Source organism: Acanthochromis polyacanthus, chromosome 12 (assembly GCF_021347895.1).
Source record: "Acanthochromis polyacanthus isolate Apoly-LR-REF ecotype Palm Island chromosome 12, KAUST_Apoly_ChrSc, whole genome shotgun sequence".
In the NCBI taxonomy this organism is placed as follows: domain Eukaryota; kingdom Metazoa; phylum Chordata; class Actinopteri; family Pomacentridae; genus Acanthochromis; species Acanthochromis polyacanthus.
The window spans coordinates 34,225,767-34,248,414 of record NC_067124.1 but is presented as its reverse complement, the minus strand read 5'-3'; the positions used below and the strand labels follow the sequence as shown (position 1 = coordinate 34,248,414).

Sequence of the window (22,648 nt, the reverse complement as noted above, 5' to 3'; positions counted from 1 at the left end):
TTTAAAACTGTTATAGGGAAAACAAGAGAACCCAAGTGCAGACACACAGAACAATAATGAAAGAGTTTTATTTTAACTAAATAACAAAACCAATACATGAATGGAGAACTGAACTAGGGGAGGCAGAACAAAACCAAACTACACTAAATTCTATGAACTAACAGTAGGAATTCAAAAATGGAAGTCTACGAAACAAAACAGCTTTAACACGACAGAACTAAGGAGAGGTACTCACACAATGGGGAAACTGACAACTGAAGGGGCAAAACAGGCTGGGGAAAATCCAAAAGCAGACAGGAGCACAACAGAGTCAAAGAGGGGTGCCCTCTAAGAGGGGACCCCATGTAGTAGTCCAGAGATGGCAGGTTTGGTGGGGAAACAGCTTGTATGATCTGACGGAGACTGAGTGACTGAACGGGGTTTCAATAGTGAGGAGAGGTTGTGGACAGATGAGCTGAGTTTACTGATTACCGCAGCTGACAGTCATTAGGGTAATCAGCAGGTAGAGTGCAAGTAGAGCAGGAGGGCAAGTGGCAGGGAGAGAGAAAAACATGAGGGAGAGGTGACAGACAGGGAACCAAAAAGACAGGACAAGATCGAAACACATCAGGAAACAAGAAATGAGGAAAAAGTGGAAGAAAGGGGGAAGAAGGGCAGGGGCCAGAGCAAGATCCTAACAAAAACTACAAATTTTGAGCCTGATAGCTTGTCATTAATTTACTGAAAACATGAATTTATAGTAAAAACTATAAGAATCAAAGGCAGTCAGTGGTTAATTATAATTTTTAATTGTGCAAAACTGATATCTTGCATATCTTTTTTTAGTTCAAAAATATTAAGAGAAATAAACCTGTTAAGAATTTTACACTACTAGCAACAGAACAGAGAGGAAACATTTTGTAAAGGTCTCTTTTCTAACTATTTTTGGCACATTTTAAACTAAAAATTAGTGGTACCCTTGTTAAGTTACTGTCCATGTGAATTTATAGTAAAAACTGTACAAATCAAGGATAGCTAGTGGCTAATTCTGATTTTTAACTGTGCAAAACTGATATTTTCCATGTCTTTTTTTCAAAATGATAAGAGAAATATACCTATAAGTGATACACTCTTTTAACAACACAAAAGTGGGAAAATATTGTGTAATGGTCTCTTTTCTGCAACTATTTTGGCACATTTCAACTAAAAATTATAGATTGTCAGCATGATGGCCTTAATAAGTTGCCATAAATATGAGTTTATAGTAAAAACTGTACAAATCAAGGGCAGTTTGTGAGTAATTTGAATTTTTTAACGGTGCAAAAACTGATATGTGCATGATACTTCCAAAAATGATTAGAGAAACACACCTATTATCAGTAATACACTTCATTAACAACAGAAATTAGGAAAAATATTCAGTAAAGAAGGTTTTTTTGCGCTGTTTTTGGCATATTTTCAACTGAAAAACAATTTATTTTAAATCCCACAGCTGCCCAATAAGCTACTGTACATTTAAATTTATAGTGGCCACACAACACTCATAATAAAGCCTCATAATAAAGAGCATTATAGGTTAAAGATCAGAAGTACCCAGTGACCGTCTCACATTAAGCTGTCATTTACCTCCAAAACACGTCTCAGCTACTTACCTTTCACAGTATTTATTTCAGTGTAAAGTTAACAGTAACTGATACGGGCTGGCTGTGGAAGATCTGAATGGGCTGGATAGGATATATCTGGATGACATTAACCCTGAACTGAGAGAGGAGAGGCGCAGTCAGGGAGGCAGGACGGCGCACTGGAAAACGCACTAGCAAGTTACTATTGCGCAAGTTATCGGCGAATTATGAAACTCTGAACTTGCGGAAAGAATGAAAGCGTGACTGGAGCCCGATTAAATTAGGTAAAGTATCATTCATTCATTCATTCATTTTTTTTCAGCAGCGGTTTCGTGGTGGGACGCTCCGCTTTCACTGCACCACCGGCTAACGTTAGGTAGCCACATATCACCGTTAGCTACTAACTAGCTAGCTTAATAACTGGACTTGTTAGCGAAGTCCGCCGCGCTGCTTTAATAAAGCCACAAAGAGGGCGTTAACAAGCGAAGTTAGCCGGTTTAATTTTGCCTTCTTGTCTCTTATGAAGCGGTTATTTTTACTGTTATTTATGAGAGTGAATATATATGTTCAGCGAACGCCTGGATGTAGTTGCTAGCAATCCTTAGCATTGCTAACTTGCGTGCATATCAACTACAAACACGGGACGGGGCTGACGAACAAAATGCTAAGAAACAAATGGTAAAAATGACCTGACAGCTGAACGTTATAGTTAACCCAACTTTAAATAATGCGTAATAGTCGTGAGTTAACGTTGAAACGAGTGTTTATTACCGCTAATTAGCCACTAACGGCTAGTTACATTGGAAGTGGCTACACGTGCCCAGTACGCGTGTAGCTTGACAGCAGATTTAAAACACTGCAGCCAACACGTTTCGTGATTTTGTTTGTAAAAATTGTTTTTTATGTACTTGAAAACCACTAGTTACAGACTTGTCCGCCACTATGAACACACAGACTTCACTTCTATCCTGGTTGCTATTTCAGAAACAGACTGAGACTGTTTAACTCCACCAAGAAACTAGGTTTTTGGGGGTTTTTTTGTCACGGTTGGCCTTTAACTCTTAAGTGAATTAAAGTGGGTGCACAAGCAGCATACTGTTCTAAGTCAGACCGCTTAGTTGTCTCCAGTTTTTATACTCCTGTACATGCATACTTTGAAACCTAGAGCCACACAGTTTTATTATGCCATGAGGTGTTTATTTGACTTTCATTTTCTAACATAATACATTTCCTGCAGCTTGGTTTCATAATGAGTTTTCATTAGATTCAAAGGCTTTTATTGTCATGTGCTGCAATAAGGAAGCTGTAAAAGTAATGACATTTTCATTGCCGTGAGTGACCTATTTAGAGCATGTATATTGTTCAAAATTCAAATAACAGTGCAAAAGGAATACACAAAAACATTGTAAAAGAGCATTGTTTGTAGTACAAAAGGTCAAGATGTGCATATAGAGTAGTGCAGAGATTATATTGAGGAAGCATCTTATCTCCTTAGATATGAGTGTAACCATAAATCCAAGTACAATAACACAAACAAAACTTCCGTCTAATTTGTAGCAAAATATTTTCTTAATGAAAAGTGTGTGACAGTTAGAGTTGTGATGATTAATTGATTGTCAGCTATGAATGGAGTCCCCAGCTGCTATTTTGATTAACAGTCTTGACAAAAGAAAAGTCAAAATTCTCTGATTGCAGCTTCTGAATTTGAATGTTTACTGCTGTCTTCTTTGAGATGTGGACAAAATGACAAAAAGATGCATTTAGGAAACACTAGTCATTTTCTTTTTTTTATCATTTCCTGACATTTTATAGATGTATTGGTCGAGCTAATAACCAACAGATCAATCAGCTGTGAAAATACTCATTATTTGTAGCTCTAAATCACATTTGACTGTTTTACTATGTATTCACAGACAGGCCTTAAATTTGTATTCTTTCGTTAAATCAGTGCATAGATGCAAAGCTAACACCTAATGATATTTTAGCGAATTAAAAGGCATTTTCAAATGTTTGTTATTATCTGTAAACACTCACTTTCCCCCTGTATTTGTCATCTTTTGGAATCGGCAACCAAAAATAAGCATCTGTTCTAGCCATGGTATTCATGCTGCTCGGTTTTTCTGTTTAGTTGAAAGGATGATTTATTGTATTTGAACACCATTATCAGCAATGCATGGAAAGTTTGCTTAGCATCCATAAATCTGTAATTTTGGCCCCGCTTGATGATGTGGATTGCAGTCTCCTCAAAAAAAGGTTGCAGTTTCTTGATGTACTATTATTTTTCAGCCGTTGCCCTATTTAAATACTGAGCACATTGGCTTAATGAAACACCATTTTCTGACAACATGCATAAAATATCATGTGCGCAACACTAAGAACTGCTGATGCTGATGAAGACATGAACAATCTTCTTGTTAATTCAGCCAAATATACCACAAACATGTGCCCCATGTCAATAAAATAGTCCATTGTTGTTACAAGTTTGACTTTTTTATTTTTAAATCCACATAACTCCTCAGTCTTGCTGTTTTTTTGCTTTCAAATTTAAAATAAACTTTTTAAATGGACACAGGTCATGTGATTGACTTGGCCAATCAGATGGGCCGCATTAAATCGCTGCTGAGTGAACAGGAGAAGTGTGAACAATGAAGCCACCCTTGGGGGAAGAGAGTAGCTTCTCTGTCTGTTGTCGATTTGCTTTTATTGATACTTAGCAAGAGTTTAAGGAAACGATAAAAGCGGCAGGATTTTTATTTTTCCGCTCTTTTCAGTCCACAGATACCAGATGAGTGTTTTTTTAGAAAACACGGGGCTCAGTGCTGCACCGATGATTTGAACACAGATTGTAGGTGAGTTCTTCCATGTTTCCTTTTCACTCTGCATGATTTTTTTGTTGACACTGTGTAGATTTATGATGTTTAGACAATTCACAGTTTATGGCTCTGCAGGCCTGCTCACAGTTTAGTTTGTTGAACTTCATTCTAAAGCAGTGGCGGATCTGTTTTTGCTCCACTCTTGTTTGAAGAGCATGTTTGTACAGAAAGTCCTCAGGGGCCTCTCTGTGTGTGACTGGCACAACCTTTAGCCACGAGGATGGGGAGACTCATCCTCTTTTGTCATTCAATTGGCCTCTTTGTCATTCCCTTAATTCAAGAAGTGGCCTTTGTGCCAACATGCGCATTAGAAACACCAAGACTTACGCATGTTTCTCTGCTGTCTCACTCACACCGTTCTGTATCTGCACTTGTTTATCAGCAACACTTCAGTTCATTTCATGGCATGGCTTGCACACTATGGGGATCTTAGCGTATGTTCTACTAACTCGGGTGGATTTCCTACATTCTGCAGCTCTCCAGTTGCTCTGGTTTCTGTAAGCGGGCAGTTGGGTGGCTTTTGACCGTGTTTAGAGAGTTTCACCATCCTGAGCTGAGGAATAATAAACATGACGGTGGCCAACGCAAAGTCTGGCTCAGGTAAGCCGTCCCAGTCACAACTAGCATTTTGCAAAATGAACTGTTGCAATGTTGTGTGCCAGACTTGACCTTTAATTACCGTTTGAATGGATGTCGCGCCCACAGTCTAGAGATGAGTGGGTGCGTCTGCTGCTGCTTGGGCTTTGTGTATTTGTGGAAAGAATAATCACACATAGGAAAAAAAAAGATGTCTTAAACCACATGATGCATTTCAAAAACAACCAGATGTTTTGTTTTCATGACTGATTCTGTCAGGTTTCAATTTGTGTCAACTTCTGTTTGCAAACTGTCTGCGTCTTCCAGTAATAAACAAAAGGGAATTGTTGACAGGTTGGATTTAATGGAAAGATAATTACAGGGAAGCACAGAAAGAGAGATTTTTCATTTTACTCTGCTTAGTAGGCTTTAATTTCACTGTTAATTGGGTCTCATTTTTTAAAATTTGTCACAGCCACTACAAGACAGATCTGTTAGTAGAACAATTCCTTTGTGACTCTGCGTGCTTGTCGTTGCTGCAATGGAAATGAGGGGTGATCTGTGTGAATTGTCCCATTGATTCGCTCTCCGCTTGTTCTTGACTTGTAAGCTCTTATTATAGTGATTTTTTTTCTTTGTCAGTGTTTTCATTGGCTTGGAATTTTAATTCTATTCATTACCGCTGGAGATGAGCTTCGTTTGTCGCTAACATTTCTGCCTAGATTCACTCGACAGTTTTTGACGTGTATTTGCTCGCCTTCAGCCATGCAGCAGGTTCTGGACAACCTGAAAGAGCTGCCAACAGGCACAGGAGCCAAAGACATTGACCTCATCTTCCTCAGAGGCATCATGGAGAGCCCCATCGTCCGATCCCTTGCCAAGGTACGGTAATGCACACGCTCACTGATACTACTACTACCGTGTGCGTTTTGGACCTACGAATGCTTTTACACATACAGTAATCTGATTAGCTGGCCTTCTAGCTATACTTGAGAGGAGGAGCTTAGTGTGAGTCAAAGATAATTAAGGTGTATTTAACACAGCACTTCGAAGATCATGTTCAGCTCTTCCTGACAGTATTCACACACTGTGCATCTATTTGTGTGCTTTATGCAAGCATGCGTACCTGCTGTCAAACTGTGCTCACCCCGACATGAGCTAATCCTGCTGTGAGGGTTAAATTACATGCAGGAAATCTCCCCGTTACTGTAATGCATCACCCTGTCCGTCATCCGAGGAGTGAAATGAGCACGGGGTTGTAAAGCATGCCATGTGGTTTTCATTTATTTGCCAGATAATAATATCCATAACATCCCTCAAACTTGTGTTTATTGTGGCGCTTAAGTAGACAGAAAACCTCTTAACATCAGTGAAATCAACCTTACGCACAGCTAAAAGAGGCTGACAGCATGACGAACAAATGGCTTACATAACATTATCCAGAAAAAATCTCCCCTGCAGATTGAGGTCATCAAGTTCAACTAGCATGTCTATAAATAGAATGCTTTTTTTTATAGAAAACCTGTCACAAAGACAAGCTCTCGTCCTCATTTCTGACAGATTACAGCCTTGTCGAGGCGTTAGATTATTTCTGTAAGTGGGACCATGAATAAAATGTGGTCGTATTAACTGTAAATACTGTACTACTGTTCATTTTCTTTTCCGTTTTTGTGTCTCATAGTTGTGATTTGATTTAAAAGCCTTCATACAAAATGAACAATCGTGTTTTACCATAACAGAAACAATTGTTCTATAATTGATTGGAGGAATGGGAGGATGATCTACTCTACCATGCAATAGAACTAAACGAGTTAACCCCCTGAACCCAAAGCTGGGCTTTTTTTTTTTTTTTTTTTGCTGTAATATAGCATTTTGCATATCTATGGAAACAACATAGCCATGAATACAACTAGAGAAAACTCAGAAAATGTCTTTTGTGTAGTATAATGAAACAATTTTTAATCACAACTGTTGAGTCACTCATAGCTTCTCAGTTGCACTGAGAAATGCAAATTTTTTAGTTTTTTTATGAAATATATTTAGTGCAGGTGATATATTTTAGTTGAATTTTTAAACAACACGTGTAGAATAAAGGGATTTTAATGAAATATCACATTTTTAAGCATGGATTTAAATGCTTAAAAATGGTTGAAAAGTTGATCGGCCTTAACGGTTTCTTTTTGCAGTAAAATAAGATAGGTAGTGTCTACGGATACGGGTCCATGTCCGTAGCCCACAGGCTACGGATACGGCACTTTCCATTTGCCAGACAGATACGGACCCGTACGCGAGTCTCGCGAGTCAAGAAGCTGCTAACCACTGCAAACTGTTGAAAGGTAAGCAAAGGTTAAGGTTAGGGTTAGTGTTAGGGTCAGGTTTAGGGTCCATACCTGTCGTACCGATGCTACGGGTCCGTACAGCTAGCGTCTACCGGGAGTCACGTGACCAGATCTCGCGTATCTGATTGGCAAATGGCAAGTGCCGTATCCGTAGTCCACAGGCTACGGGTACGGGTCCGTACCTCTAGCAACAACCAATAAGATAACTTGCCTTTCAAAATTGCCGGCAGCTTTTGTGGTCCAGAGGTTTAAATTCCTTTCAACGTAACTATTTCTCAGCTGCTATACTTAGTCTGTATGGAGATGAAAAATGTTTGGTCTGACAAAACAGGACTAAGCCCACTCTGTGCTCAGTGTGGGTGGTGAAGGAATTTACTGAGAAGTGCTTTACATTTTTTGTGTTGTCTGGCAAGTTTTGGAGTCACTCAAATTTAATTTTTTTTTTAAAAAGTCACACCAGTGGGGTGGTAATAGAAAGAGAATAGATGTACTTCTTTGTTTCTTTTAAGTAAGATCAAGCTGTTTTAACATTTATTGGCGAAGATTGACTATCTCGAATATAAATTATAGATATCAACAGTCATTTTGAGTAGTCGTAATTATACCCTGACTAGTCAGAATTATTATTCGAGATATCCTTCACATCATTTGGACTAATCAATGCGACAGTTTGAACTACTGGAACTGCAGATATCTCAAACGCCATTATGATTTGTCTAAATTATTGTGTGTTGCTGCTCATGTGAGGCAACTGGATTTCGGTAGAGCAAAGAATACGAACAGTGTTAGCAGAAGTTATGGCGGTTGCTGCGGCGGACACGTTGAAAATGCCGTAAAATAAAAAGTGCTCATCGGTGAGGAGTTTGAAAAGAATGAGAGCTTTGTTCATCGCGAGTTGTGATTAAAATGTGTGCAAACTTTGGCCTCAGGCTCCTCTGATGTGGTGATAAAACAGCTTGTCATGTATGGTTGCTGTGGCATAGTACTTTAAAAAAGGAAAATGCCTCCGCCTCCAGGTTTCTGTAGCTTGTGACGTCACACTGCAGCAGCATTTCATCTAGTCATCACCCTAATTCAGGATATCTGATTACATTTTGACCAGGCAGAATCCAGTTTGAGACCTCTACAACCACATTCTGATTAGCTTTAACTTAATTTAAGATGCCTATAAAGGACAATGTAGATATGCTAAATTCAAGCAATTAAAGATATCTTGAATTACAATCAGAAGTAGTCAGAATTAAACTGTAGGCATCTGAAACTGGAATTTAAAAAGTCATAATTCACATAGCAAATATCTGCAGCTGAGTTGTAGGTATCTGTAATGAGAAACCCCTTACGCATGAATGGTGATAATGACGTCACTCGCCCCAGGAAGCATGGCATTGTGGCTCTGAAATGTTCTTTTGACTGGAAAAATGTATTTATAGATGTCTGCCATACATATCCAGTCTATCTTTGGAATGGGAAAACAGCTTGCTGTTCACACAAATCTGTTGTTTCATTTTCAAGATGGAATTATCCAATAAAACCACAATCACATTTGTGACTAACCAAATTTAGCCCATCCTTAATACAAATATTTACTTATGAAGAAGAAGTTGTCTTTATACAGAGTACACATACTGATGGGGGAAGCTGCCATGCAAGGCACTAACCACGGCTCATCAGGAGCAGTTATGGGTTCGTCTTGCTCAGGGACACCTCGACATGAGCTCTCCAGGCCAAGGATCGAACCGGTGACCCTCCGGTTACAAGACGGTCATTCTACCCATTGAGCCATGCCACCGTTCCTGTCATGCCCTCAATTTTTGGTTTGTGCCTTTAGGCTCATGAACGTCTCGAGGAAGTTAAGCTCCAAGCTGTCCGGGACGATAACGTTCAACTGGTCACAGAGATCTTGGATTCCCTCAACATCCTGCCTGAGAAAGATGCTGCCGCTGCTGAGCTCGCCAGAATCCTCCAGGAGCCTCACTTTAAGGTATGTTAGGCCTTATTAAGACCAGCGCAACTGTCCAAGCATGCGTTTTCCTCGTGGGAATGGATGTCCGAGCTTTTTACTCTACCGCTGACTAATTTTCTCTGAAGCGCCAGCTCTGCTTCCTTGTTACCCTTTATATTCTTAACAGCTCGCTTGCTGCAGCAACAGAGGGTGGGGGGGGTGTCTTTCCTTGGGCCAATAGCAGGCTGAGTTATGTGGGTAAAGTCACGGGGAGAAGACTGTCACACACAGTTTCAGAAAATCTTCACATTTGCTGATGCAGTTTGTAATTTCTAACCAGAGCTGACTGTATTTTGTGGCTGCCAGGGTAAGAACAAGTTATTTATCTTCTTTGTTTGTCAGTCCATCTTCTGTTGCTGCTGCCACGAAGGCGTCGCTGTATAAAGAAGTGATTTATGTCTTTGCTCTGTCACAGGGATTTATTAAATGCATGTTGCAATGCCAATCACTGTTTGTGGTATTTTGGAAGGGCGAATGACACAATGTGTGATTGTCATCAGGAAAAAATTTGTAAATTTACTACCATTTATTTTTAAAGTTAAAAAGTGAGCTTAATCTTCCTGTCTGCGTTTCTCTCTCCTGTTCTGTTTCAGTCTTTGATCGAGGCTCATGACAAAGTGGCTGCAAAGTGCTATGAAATGCCCAATGCTGCGGTTAACAGCAATTCATTGTTGACAAGTTCACTCATGCCAGCTGATGCCGTCAGGATGATCGGTATCCAGAAGAAAGCTGGAGAACCGCTGGTAAGTTGGCCAGGCATTTACACCAACTCCAGCTCTGCAGAGGAAACACGCCTGTAAAGCTCTAAAGCGCTTTACACATGTCCTCTTTTATTGACCATCTGTTAGAGCCCAGTTCTACATAGTAACTCAACATAGATGAGTTCTTTTGCAGCAACCGGACAGACCGACCCATGAAACAGGCCTCTTTTCTGATTTATGAAGTGTGGACGTTGGGTGCTTAATGGCCGCTACTCTCTTTCAGGGGGTGACGTTCCGGGTGGTGCAGGGAGAGATGGTGATCGCACGGATCCTGCACGGCAGCTCGATTGACAGGCAGGGCATGCTGCACACGGGGGACATAATCCGCGAGGTGAACGGTCGAGAGGTCGGCAGCAACCCCCACGAGCTCCAGGAGCTGCTGAGGGACTGCAGTGGCAGCATCACGCTCAAGGTTCTGCCGAGCTACAAGGACACGCCAGCACCGCCACAGGTAAGGAAACGGGAGGCTTTATTTGATGTTTTCTGTGAAGCTTTTTACCTCCGAGCAAGTAATAATCATGTTTAATTCGAAAATTCATTCAAAATTAGTCACTCAATCAGTCAGAGCCATAAATGTCAAGAATTTTTATTCAAGTGGTTAATTGGTATTTGGTATAGACGTGTACTGTACTTCTCAAGGATTGGGTGGGAGCTGCCTGACCTGGCCGATCTCAGAATGCCAGGCTTTTGAAAACTGAACCCACGGAGGCTCTATTAATAACACCCCACACACACTAACTAGGACATACGCCACTCTATTCAGCGGAGCAACCCCTCTCCTCCTTACTGTAACAGGCACACACAGCAGCTGACACTGAGCAGCATGTAAGGTTATGTCAGACACTGACCCTTGTGTGCTGAGGAGGATCGAATGAGCTCATTCTTCTGTTTTGCTACGTGCTCGTTGGTTTTCAGTTTTGATTGCTGACACTGATCTCTGGACTTTACCTTTTTAAAGTTGCATCTCGTCCACCTCGTTCAGCCCTCTGTCTTTGACAGTTCACAGCTAGAACCACACAGTACAAAATTCCTAACAGAAAGTTTAATCAGGGGAAAATAAAGACCTTGTTCTGAGAGCTGCTGGAGAATCAAGAAAGCAAAATGTGAGAAAATTACAGCACTTATGAAAGGGAAGTTACATAATTGAATCAAAGGTGTACAGATGAAAAGGACATTCAATTTTACACATTATATATGAACATGTACTTACTAATTGTTTAAAATGTTTGTTCTTCAATGTGATTATTTAAGAAAAAACACCTCTAAGTAATATCATGCTATTCACTTCAAAAGGTATTTAATGTACTGCCTAATACTGCTGTGAATGAATGTATACATTGATATTATCTGAAATCTTGTTTGAACCTTAAATTGCAGGTTTATCTTAAACCACACTTCAACTATAATCCAGCAACAGACAACTTGATCCCCTGTAAAGAGGCTGGTCTGGCCTTCTCCAAAGGCGACGTTCTTCATGTAGTCAACAAGGAGGACTCCAACTGGTGGCAGGTGAGTAGGCACATGATGCTCAGTGATGGTCAAGCACACCGTAGCTAGACTTTGGAGTAAGTTGGGAATACATATGTGTTTTCCATTTTATTTGACACATAAAAAAAGCAAGACAAACATATAACAAAGGCAAATAGTGCAGGAGATTAAAAAAACCCGTAAAACCTTATTATGGACGATAAAAGAATAATACAAAAGTCATGAATCCACAAAAAGTAAGCACACAAACAACCACAGATTAAAAGACAAGCAAAGCAAACAACACATGAATACAGTTCTGTAATGAGGGTGTATATGTTTTATATGCAACTGTGTGCATAAAAATGTGTATGTTTGTACGTGCAGGAGTCTGCACATATGTACTAAAGCACATTTGTCAGTTAAGGTCTGTTATATTCAGATATAATCATTTGAAACCGTTAAAGTTGATTCATCACACATCCTAAGCCTGTATTTGAATTTCTTAAGAGAAGTGAACTGAAATTTGAATATAACTGCTCCATTGCAGAGTCCCTTTATGCCTGATAGAGAAGTGACAGAACCCAGTAGAACATTGGAAACTCTTTGGTGTGTTATGTACATGATTGTGAGGCTGGAAACATTCTTTATTAGGCACACAAAGCAAAGCAGACAATTTTTAAATTTCGAGAATAAAAACAAAAAATTGATATTTTTATCTAAAATACTGATGGGATTTTGAGCTGAATAAAAAGGTAGGCTGAGTGGTCAGCTCTGCAAAACCTTTTTTTTTTTTTTTTGCAAAATATAAAGCTTGCTTAGGTGGATGGGATGAGTAGCAGCCCCAATGATATTGCAAGTACATAAGGTGCAGATTTATTAGGATGTAATAAAGAGTTAAACAATTCTGATAACCCAACCTTTGAAATGTGCAGATGATGTCAATATATATTGAACACAAAATATGACTCTTCCAGCTTAGAGTTTCATCAGTCAGGACTCTTGGAAGTCATATTATCTGTTGAAAACTGCAAGAGTCTGCTTGTTCCGTTTCTTTGTCAAATATTCAAACCAGTATCTCTTAAGCACTGCTCTACTACTCTGATTCCAATATAGGCTCGCAAAGTTGTTGGTGGTGCAACTGGTCTCATCCCCAGTCAGTTCTTGGAGGAGAAAAGGAAAGCTTTTGTGAGGAGAGACTGGGATGCCTCTGGTACAGGTCAGTACAACCATCTTCTCTTTCACTGTACCAGCTACCCTTGTTTAGTTCTCACAATAGTCAGAAATCTGTGGCCTTTAGCACCACCATGTGGTGTACTGACACTTTATGTGGTTTTAGGGATGCTCTGTGGAACTCGAAATGGAAAGAAAAAGAAGAAAAAAATGATGTACCTCACAGCCAAGAATGCAGGTGTGTATATCCACTGCTTCTAACTTTCCAACTAATGAGACTTTTGTCAAAAATGGCAATGATGATGATACTCATTCAGCCTGTGTGTTGCATTGAACAGAGTTTGACCGCTATGAGCTGCAGATCTATGAGGAGGTTGCCAAGATGCCCCCGTTCCAGAGGAAAACGCTGGTTCTGATAGGAGCTCAGGGAGTCGGGAGGAGAAGCCTGAAGAACAGACTTATCCTCTTGAATCCTCTGAGATATGGAACCACTGTCCCCTGTGAGTTTGTGAGACAGTCAGCAGAGGCAGTTGAACTGTCTGTACTTGGTTTCCTGTAACACCTTTCCTTACCTTTTATCCACAGTTACGTCACGCCGTCCCAGAGAAGAGGAGAAAGACGGCCAGAACTACTGTTTCGTGACGCGGGAAGAGATGGAGAAGGACATCAAGGAGAGCCGATACTTGGAACACGGCGAGTACGATGGCAACCTTTACGGCACCAAGATCGACTCTATTCATGAGGTGGTCCATGCTGGCCGTACCTGCATCCTGGACGTCAACCCTCAGGTCAGTTAAAGGCACATTAGGGCTGCACGATAGCGTTTCAGCATCGACATTGTGGTTGCAACTTTTTTCAGTATTTGATGCAAAAACAAATCTTGCATAGCTGCCATTTTCCAAGAAAAATCTCCAAGAGAAGTCTGCTTGATAAAACGTAGTTTAGTTTGATTAAAGGGTTCTTGGATACAACATATTGCTTGTTTTTTTAGCTTTTATTGACAAGGCAAAACTTGTTGGGATGAAGGCTCTGCACCTTTAAAGCAAAATGAGTCCAAAATAAGGATTTGGTGGCAAAAAACCAATGGAATGTCAGTTGTAGGGTGACACAATTAATAGAATGTTAATTATCCATGACAATCAACTGTAATTTTAACATTTGAAATGCTCCACTTGTAGAAAACAATCAATGTAGAAAGAAGCCACTTGGTTTAATTTGTAAATTCTAACTGTAACTGTAAATCAGACATTAGAACGCATGATTTCACTGTCTCAATATGCAATATTGGAGTGGAGGCTTGAAGCTTCTGTGTTCACGGAGCTGGCTTCTATCGTAGCCTGCATTTGAGGCGTTTGGGGGATATCAGTAAACCATCACATCTGTCAACAAGTAGATGTTCAACAAATGAGGTGTTTCGGGGTATAATTAATTCATATTGTACCTCTAGGAGATGCACTGAAGATTATTTAAAATGCAATTTTGATGCAGATTTGTACATTAACAGGAATGTAGCGCAACATGGAAGTGCAAAAGTGCAATAAAGATATTTTAAATTTAAAAATCAATTATTCATGTTGATACACAGGCTATTTCTGACCTCAGTATTAATCAAACTAATTCTAATTTTCATTTTGGCAATAATCATTTAGCTTTATTTAGTTGTATGGAAATATTTTGGCAACAGAAAGGATGATGTTGACCACAAACTCAACATGAGGCAACAATGAGGCTGTACATTCCACAACAATTTGTTTGACTATTTAAATCAGTACCACAAAGCTCTGTAGGATGAATCCAAAGTAAAACCTGAATGTCATCTAAAGCAAAAAACTATTTTGGATGCCTTTTGTCGCTGTTACACTATATGAGAAAAGTTCAAATGGCTATTCTCCAAAAAAATAAAGTGTAATCGATAGGGATGCACTCTCCTACAAAAATGGCATCCCAGTCATTCTAGTAAATAAATCTCCAAACATTTAAGTCACTGATATTTTAAAGAAAAATTACATCACAAGGTCAGTTTCTTCCAATAGCCCTTGGGTACACCGTCAGTATGTGGATCTGTATTTCCTAAAGCTATGGTTGTGACGTTACATTTACTTTTTTTTTTTTTAATCCAGGCCCTAAAAGTGTTGAAGACTGCTGAGTTTATGCCATTTGTGGTGTTTATTGCTGCTCCTGAACTGGACACATTAAGAGCTATGCACAAAGCTGTGGTAGATGCTGGACTTACGACCAAACTACTCACAGTAAGTTTTCAGAAGATTTTTTAATGCATTTACGAAAGTTTATGTACACTTGTAAGGGCCATGTATATAATGACTGTCTTTAGTTTCCAAAGATTTCTGTAGCTCCTAATTTTCACTCTTTTTAAACTATTTTAAACCATGACGTTTTTACCCTATTTTGGACGACATACTAAACTATGACGTTTTTGTGATATTTTGGACCACATACTAAACTATGACGTTTTTCACATATTTTGAAAGACATACTAAACTCTGACTTTTTTTTTGACACATTTTGGATGACATACTAAACTATGACGTTTTTAACCCATTTTGGACAACATACTAAACTATGACGTTTTTACCCCATTTTGGACGACATACTAAATTATGACTTTTTTCACACATTATGGACAACACACTAAACTGTGACATTTTTTCCATATTTTTGTCGACATACTAAACTATGACATTTTTTGTCCATGTTCGGACAAAAAAATGACTTTTTGTCCATTTTCGGGCGACAGACTAAAGTATGACTCATTTTTGTCCATTTTTCGGACAACATACTACACTATGACGTTTTTGGTCCATTTCTGGACAGAAAATGACTTTTTTTGTCTATTTTCGGATGACATACTAAACTATGACGTTTTTTTGTCCATTTGATCCAAAAACATCACAGTTTCGTTTGTCGTCCAAAAATGGACCAAAAGCGTCACAGATTAGTCTATCGTCCGAAAATGGACAAAAATCGTGATAGTTTAGTATGTCATCCGAAAATGGACAAAAAACGTCATTTTTTTGTCAGAAAATGGACAGGAACGTCATAGTTTAGTCTGTTGTCTGAAAATGGACAAAAAAATCTCATAGTTTAGTATGTCATCCGAAAATGGACAGAAGTGGTGCCCGTATAGCTCAATGGGTTAAGCGGGTGAACCACGTACAGGAGCTGGTGTCTGACGCAGTGGCCTGGGTTTGATTCTCGCTCGCGGCCGTTTGCTGCATGTCTTCTCCCCTGTTTCCTGGCACTCTCTCACTTAACCTGCCAAAAAAAGAAAATGGACCAAAAACATCACTTTTTTGTCCGAAAATGGAAAAAAAATGTCAGTTTAGTATCTCGTGCGAAAATGGACAACAAACGTCATCTTTTGTTCGAAAATGGACCAAAAACGTCATAGTTGCCTCCGCCAAGGAGGTTATGTGACACCTGGCGTTTGTGTGTCCGTCTCTCTGTCTGTTAGCAAGATTACTCAAAAACGCCTGACCAGATTCAGATGAAATTTTCAGGGGATGTAGACTATGGTAAGAGGAAGAGCTGATTTAATATTGGTGGCAATCTGGAAAGGATCCTGGATCACTTTGACAAAAACATCATAGGTTAGTATGTCGTCCAACAAGTTGGAACATGGTGTCCAGATAGCTCAACTGGTTAAGAAGGCGATTTATGAACAGAACTGTGTCAGAGACGCAGGTTCAATTCCAGCTCGTGATCCTTTACTGCATGGGTTTCCTGTTTTCCTCTCTCCCTGTTGATTAATTAAGAATGGAATAAAATTGTTCATGAAAATATATGTCTTATGTTTCCATGAAAATACAATACAATACTTCAATTTCTAAATCATACATAAACGTATGTGAATACAATGTTCCATGGGAATGTCAATATCCTTGGCGGAGGTCTGCGCTCTCTGAGTGCTTTTCTAGTTTAGTATGTTGTTCGAAAATGGACAACAGACGTCATCTTTTGTCCAAAAGTGCACCAAAAACGAGCATGTCGTCCGAAAAGGGACAAAAACGTAATTTTTTTTGTCAGAAAATGGACAGGAACATCATTTTTTGCTCAAACATGGACAAAAACGTCATAGTTTAGTATGTCGTTTGAAAACAGACAAAAGAGGTGCCCGTATAGCTCAATGGGTTAAGCGGGTGAACCACGTACAGGAGCTGGTGTCCGACGCAGCGGCCCGGGTTCGATTCCCGCTCGCAACCCTTTGCTGCATGTCTTCTTTCCTGTTACTCTCTCACTTAACCTGTCAAAGAAGGCCAAAAAACTCATACTTTACTCTGTCGTCCGAAAATGGACAACAAACATCATCTTTTGTCCGAAAATGGACCAAAAACGTCCGATGCAGCGGCCCTTTGCTGCATGTCTTCCCCCACTCTTCTCCCCTGTTTCCTGTCACTCTCTCACTTAACCTGCCAAAAAAAGAAAATGGACAAAAAAAAGTCATCTTTTTTCCAAAAACATCATTTTGTGTCCGAAAATGGACAAAAACGTCATAGTTTAGTCTGTCGTACAAAAATGGACAAAAAAGTCATAGTTTAGGCTGTCATACGAAAATGGACAAAAAAAGTCATACTTTACTCTGTTGCCCGAAAACGGGAAAAAACATCATCTTTTAGTATGTTGCCCGAAAATGGCCAAAAACATCATAGTTTATTATGTAGTGCGAAAATGGACAAAAAGTCTCTTTTTCGAAAATGGACAAAAACGTCATAGTTTAGTCTATCGTCCGAAAATGGACAAAAAACGTCATAGTTTAGTCTGTCGTCCAAAAATGGACAAAAAACGTCATAGTTTAGCATGTTGTCTGAAAATGGACAAAAACGCCATAGTTTATTATGTCGCCCGAAAATGGACAAAAACATCATCTTTAGTATGTCGCCCGAAAATGGCCAAAAACATCATAGTTTAGTATGCTGTCTGAAAATGGACAAAAAAACGTCATAGTTTAGTATGCTGTCTGAAAATGGACAAAAACGCCATAGTTTATTATGTCGCCCGAAAATGGACAAAAACATCATCTTTTAGTATGTCGCCCGAAAATGGCCAAAAACATCATAGTTTATTATGTAGTGTGAAAATGGACAAAAAGTCTCTTTTTCGAAAATGGACAAAAACGTCATAGTTTAGTATGCTGTCTGAAAATGGACAAAACGTCATAGTTTAGTATGCTGTCTGAAAATGGACAAAAAATGTCATAGTTTAGTACGTCGTCCGAAAATGGACAAAAACGTCATAGTTTAGTATGCTGTCTGAAAATGGACAAAAAACGTCATAGTTTAGTATGCTGTCTGAAAATGGACAAAAAAACGCCATAGTTTAGTATGCTGTCTGAAAATGGACAAAAACGCCATAGTTTAGTATGCTGTCTGAAAATGGACAAAAAAAGTCATAGTTTAGTATGCTGTCTGAAAATGGACAAAAAAACGTCATAGTTTAGTATGCTGTCTGAAAATGGACAAAAACGCCATAGTTTAGTATGCTGTCTGAAAATGGACAAAAACGTCATAGTTTAGTATGCTGTCTGAAAATGGACAAAAAAACGCCATAGTTTAGTATGCTGTCTGAAAATGGACAAAAAATGTCATAGTTTAGTACGTCGTCCGAAAATGGACAAAAAACGTCATAGTTTAGTCTGTCGTCCAAAAATGGACAAAAAACGTCATAGTTTAGTATGCTGTCTGAAAATGGACAAAAACGCCATAGTTTATTATGTCGCCCGAAAATGGACAAAAACATCATCTTTTAGTATGTCGCCCGAAAATGGCCAAAAACATCATAGTTTATTATGTAGTGCGAAAATGGACAAAAAGTCTCTTTTTCGAAAATGGACAAAAACGTCATAGTTTAGTATGCTGTCTGAAAATGGACAAAAACGTCATAGTTTAGTATGCTGTCTGAAAATGGACAAAAAATGTCATAGTTTAGTACGTCGTCCGAAAATGGACAAAAAACGTCATAGTTTAGTATGCTGTCTGAAAATGGACAAAAACGTCATAGTTTAGTATGCTGTCTGAAAATGGACAAAAACGCCATAGTTTAGTATGCTGTCTGAAAATGGACAAAAAAACGTCATAGTTTAGTATGCTGTCTGAAAATGGACAAAAAATGTCATAGTTTAGTACGTCGTCCGAAAATGGACAAAAAACGTCATAGTTTAGTCTGTCGTCCAAAAATGGACAAAAAACGTCATAGTTTAGTATGTTGTCTGAAAATGGACAAAAACGCCATAGTTTATTATGTCGCCCGAAAATGGACAAAAACATCATCTTTTAGTATGTCGCCCGAAAATGGCCAAAAACATCATAGTTTATTATGTAGTGCGAAAATGGACAAAAAGTCTCTTTTTCGAAAATGGACAAAAACGTCATAGTTTAGTATGCTGTCTGAAAATGGACAAAAACGTCATAGTTTAGTATGCTGTCTGAAAATGGACAAAAAATGTCATAGTTTAGTACGTCGTCCGAAAATGGACAAAAAAACGTCATAGTTTAGTATGTCGTCCGAAAATGGACAAAAAACGTCATAGTTTAGTATGTCGTCCGAAAATGGACAAAAAACGTCATAGTTTAGTGTGTTGTCTAAAATGTGTGAAAAAACTCATATTTTAGTTTGTCTCAACTCTGACATTTTAGTGAACTGAGCAGCCTTGGTCAAGTACTGCACTGTCTGAGTGCTACCCTCATTTTTTGATGAATCATTGAAACCCCAGCGTCTTCGTCTCAAAAAACAGTCATGCATTTTGATTCCATTTGAGTCTGACTGCATCAAATGGTACATATTTAAATTGGCTTAAGAGTCACCAGCTGTCGTCAATCAGAATCATAAAACATCACCTCTACTAATATTTCAAGTTGCTGTATGTATATTTTCTACCCAGCAGCAGATTGTCAGATTTCCAGAGAACCTATAATAAATCTATCAAAGAAACAAAATGCATTATTGTTTTTTTTGTGACAAAAACACATTTCAGTGATTCCATCATAGAAAAGTCTGAGTTGTAAAAGTCACTGTAAACTCAAAATTACCGTAATATGCACAGTTTTTACAAGTGTATGTAAACTTTTGTTCTTGAATATAAATGACAATGGGAGTTTAAGTGGTCATTACTCATGAATAACTGTTGCTTTAATGAAACTAATGGGTTGAACGCCTCGTCTTTGACAGGAGAACGATTTAAAAAAAACTGTGGACGAGAGTGCCAGGATCCGCCGGGCGTACAGCCACTACTTTGATCTAACAATTGTGAATGACAATCTGGACAAGGCCTTTGACAAGCTGCAGGAGACGGTGGAACGGTTATTCATCGAGCCACAGTGGGTTCCAGTCAGCTGGGTCTACTGATGGTTTACCCCCTACTGGACAGACACTGCTGTTGGAGCTGCCAGGCCCAGGATGAAAGGGGATTCAACACCGAGCTGCACACAGACAGACTGTTGGACATCGGCCCTGTGTGAATTGGGTCTCGCACAAAGCTGCATCAGTCACCTTGATCTGAATTGCCAGATTCCTTTCTAGCACACTATGCAACACACGGGAAGTGTACTTATTTATTGGCGAATATTTTTTAAAGAAAATTTTCTATTCAAACACATTGGAAGAAAACGCTGGCCCTCCGTGTCAGATTGTTCCGAAAAGCAAAACGCGGTCTTTTGCCATGTCCTGTTTTAATTTTACATCTGTATGTATGATAAGTAAATTGTATTTATTCTGAGAAAATGAGGGCTTGCTCATTGGAAAGGATGATACCTCAGTGTTACAGTTTACAGTACATATGTGTCCAGTACTTCATCTCATTTTGTCACTACAAATTTGTTGTCGTCATTCATGTAGATTAGTGTCATATTTGTCTTCCTGAAGACAACATTTATGCCCCTACGTCTTCTTAACCTCAACCTCATGAATGGAAAACTTATGTACAGGGAGAAAAAGTAATACTGTAGTGTTTACCCATTATTTCTCGTTCAGTCAAGCACAAGAGATATTGATTATGCTGATTGTTTGTCGGACCTTTGGATCATGTAACCGTTTCTGACTGTTAGACCGGTTAATTTGGTGCTGTGTTTGTGTCTGAACGAAAATCTTTCCACAGGACTCTCGACCAGGGTACTGCATCTCAGTGAACCATCCCTTTTGATGTGATAATACTAAAACTTAACAGTTTTAAGATAAAGTTGATATTTACTTATAAAAAAAGGTATATTTTACAAGATTTCAGATAAGATGTATTTTCAGATGTCAAATAAATAACTGGTGTTTTCTAACGATTGGCTTCGGGTTTTGTTTTCTGTCTGCAGAGTTGTGTTTCAGCTAATAGGGGGAAAAAAAGCTGCAACAATCAAAGGTGTGTTTTGGACATTATTTCTTTCATTTTGCATCATATAAATACAACTTAAGCTGAAATAGTTTACAAATGTCAACATTGATAACTGGGGCACAACAAAGCCAGTGACAACAAAAATGTAAATACTCAAACTAATTCGGATCAAGTTCAGAATGAGGTTTGTGGTTGGAACATAAAACCCTTCAGAAATCTAATCTCTATGGTGATGTGAAACATTACAGTTTCTAAAATCAATTATAGCATTATTTAACAGCAGAAGAAAACTGATATGGCCAGTTAATACAAGCCCCAAACAATAAAGGAGAACAAATCCTGCAGCTTTACAGTGGTGTGGGGCTTCAGGGCTTAGACCAGGGGTGTCAAACATGCGGCCCGTGGGCCAAAACCAGCCTGCCAGATGCTCCATTTCGGCCCATGGGACAACTTTGTAAAGTGTAAAAATTACAGTTAAGACAATAACTGTAAATTTTAAATAATTTCTTGACCATGACAGGTTATTTTTATCATAAAAGTAAAATCCTATATGGTTCAGTTCCAGATCGCTGACTAGATGTTTTGTTCCTTTGCAGATGAACTGTGATGCGTCAGTTGTAATTCATGTGTAAATGATAAACTGAGGCATAAAACTGTTGAAATTGAACTTGTTTTTGTTCAGAAATTTCAGGTTGATCATAAGGTTTTGTAAAAAGACAATTCATTAAATGTGAACAATTTCAGAATGTACTTTTTTGAACTAAAAACAAAGGGAAACCGTCGTGGTTATTTATAGGTTATTATGCTCTGATTTTACTGGTCCGGTCCATTGGAGATCAATTTTGGCTGAATGTGGCCCCTGAACTAACATGAGTTTAACACCCCTAGCTTAGACATTACATTAAAAAATTAGTTTACGTTACAAAGTGCAAGGTATGGGTTAAGTCTTTGTGACAATGAAACTATTATTTATACTGCTGACAAATGTTAATACATTAAAAATTACATTTGATGCTTCTCTGAGACACAAGGCACCTGCATGTTTTGTCGGTTGGGATGCAACTATTACTTTACAGTTTGTTGTATAAATAATTAGTTTTTTGATCTAGAAAATGTAGAAAAATGTCAATCAGTGTTTCCAAAGGTCATGATAGATGACATTCGCTTTAAAAAATTAAAAAAAAAAGGAGCAAAAAACCCAGAAAATATTCAAATTTATGAAGCTGAAATCAGGCATTTAGGATTTTTTTTCTCGAAAAAATTGCTAAACGGGAATATTAGAATAAAAATCTAAATATCACAAGGTATACAGATTAGTCTGTATATTGATGTTACGCACATGGTCCAATTTTTTTAAATTTTTACTTAGAAAATCAGAAATCCAGTCAACATGGTTATTTTATCCAAATCCAAAACTGATTGACAAAATTCATACAAATTTTGTTAAATGAGATATTTATATCTATAATATTTACCAATAATGAATAGAGGAAGGACTTTGATTGTCACGTTGTTTAGATTGAG

General features: G+C 38.6%; 1 protein-coding gene across 4 annotated transcripts; it reads left to right on the top strand.

The window, feature by feature from the left end:
• The first annotated feature begins 1,724 nt into the window (after window positions 1–1,724).
• Window positions 1,725–21,071, top strand: pals2a (protein associated with LIN7 2, MAGUK p55 family member a). 4 transcript variants are annotated; one of them, XM_022215815.2, is made up of 14 exons: window positions 1,725–1,885; window positions 4,373–4,450; window positions 4,950–5,074; window positions 5,814–5,932; window positions 9,218–9,370; window positions 9,985–10,134; window positions 10,376–10,603; window positions 11,530–11,661; window positions 12,736–12,838; window positions 12,959–13,030; window positions 13,131–13,292; window positions 13,378–13,580; window positions 14,913–15,041; window positions 19,975–21,071. In XM_022215815.2, exons 3-14 carry the CDS (start codon window positions 5,044–5,046, stop codon window positions 20,149–20,151), a joined length of 1,659 nt encoding a protein of 552 aa, XP_022071507.1. In that variant the 5' UTR covers window positions 1,725–1,885; window positions 4,373–4,450; window positions 4,950–5,043; the 3' UTR covers window positions 20,152–21,071. The 4 variants fall into 4 exon arrangements, with proteins under 4 accessions (XP_022071507.1, XP_022071511.1, XP_051812904.1 ...); XM_022215819.2 differs by lacking the exon at window positions 4,950–5,074; XM_051956944.1 differs by lacking the exons at window positions 1,725–1,885; window positions 4,950–5,074 and having other exon boundaries at window positions 4,237–4,450.
• The last annotated feature ends 1,577 nt before the right edge of the window (window positions 21,072–22,648 follow it).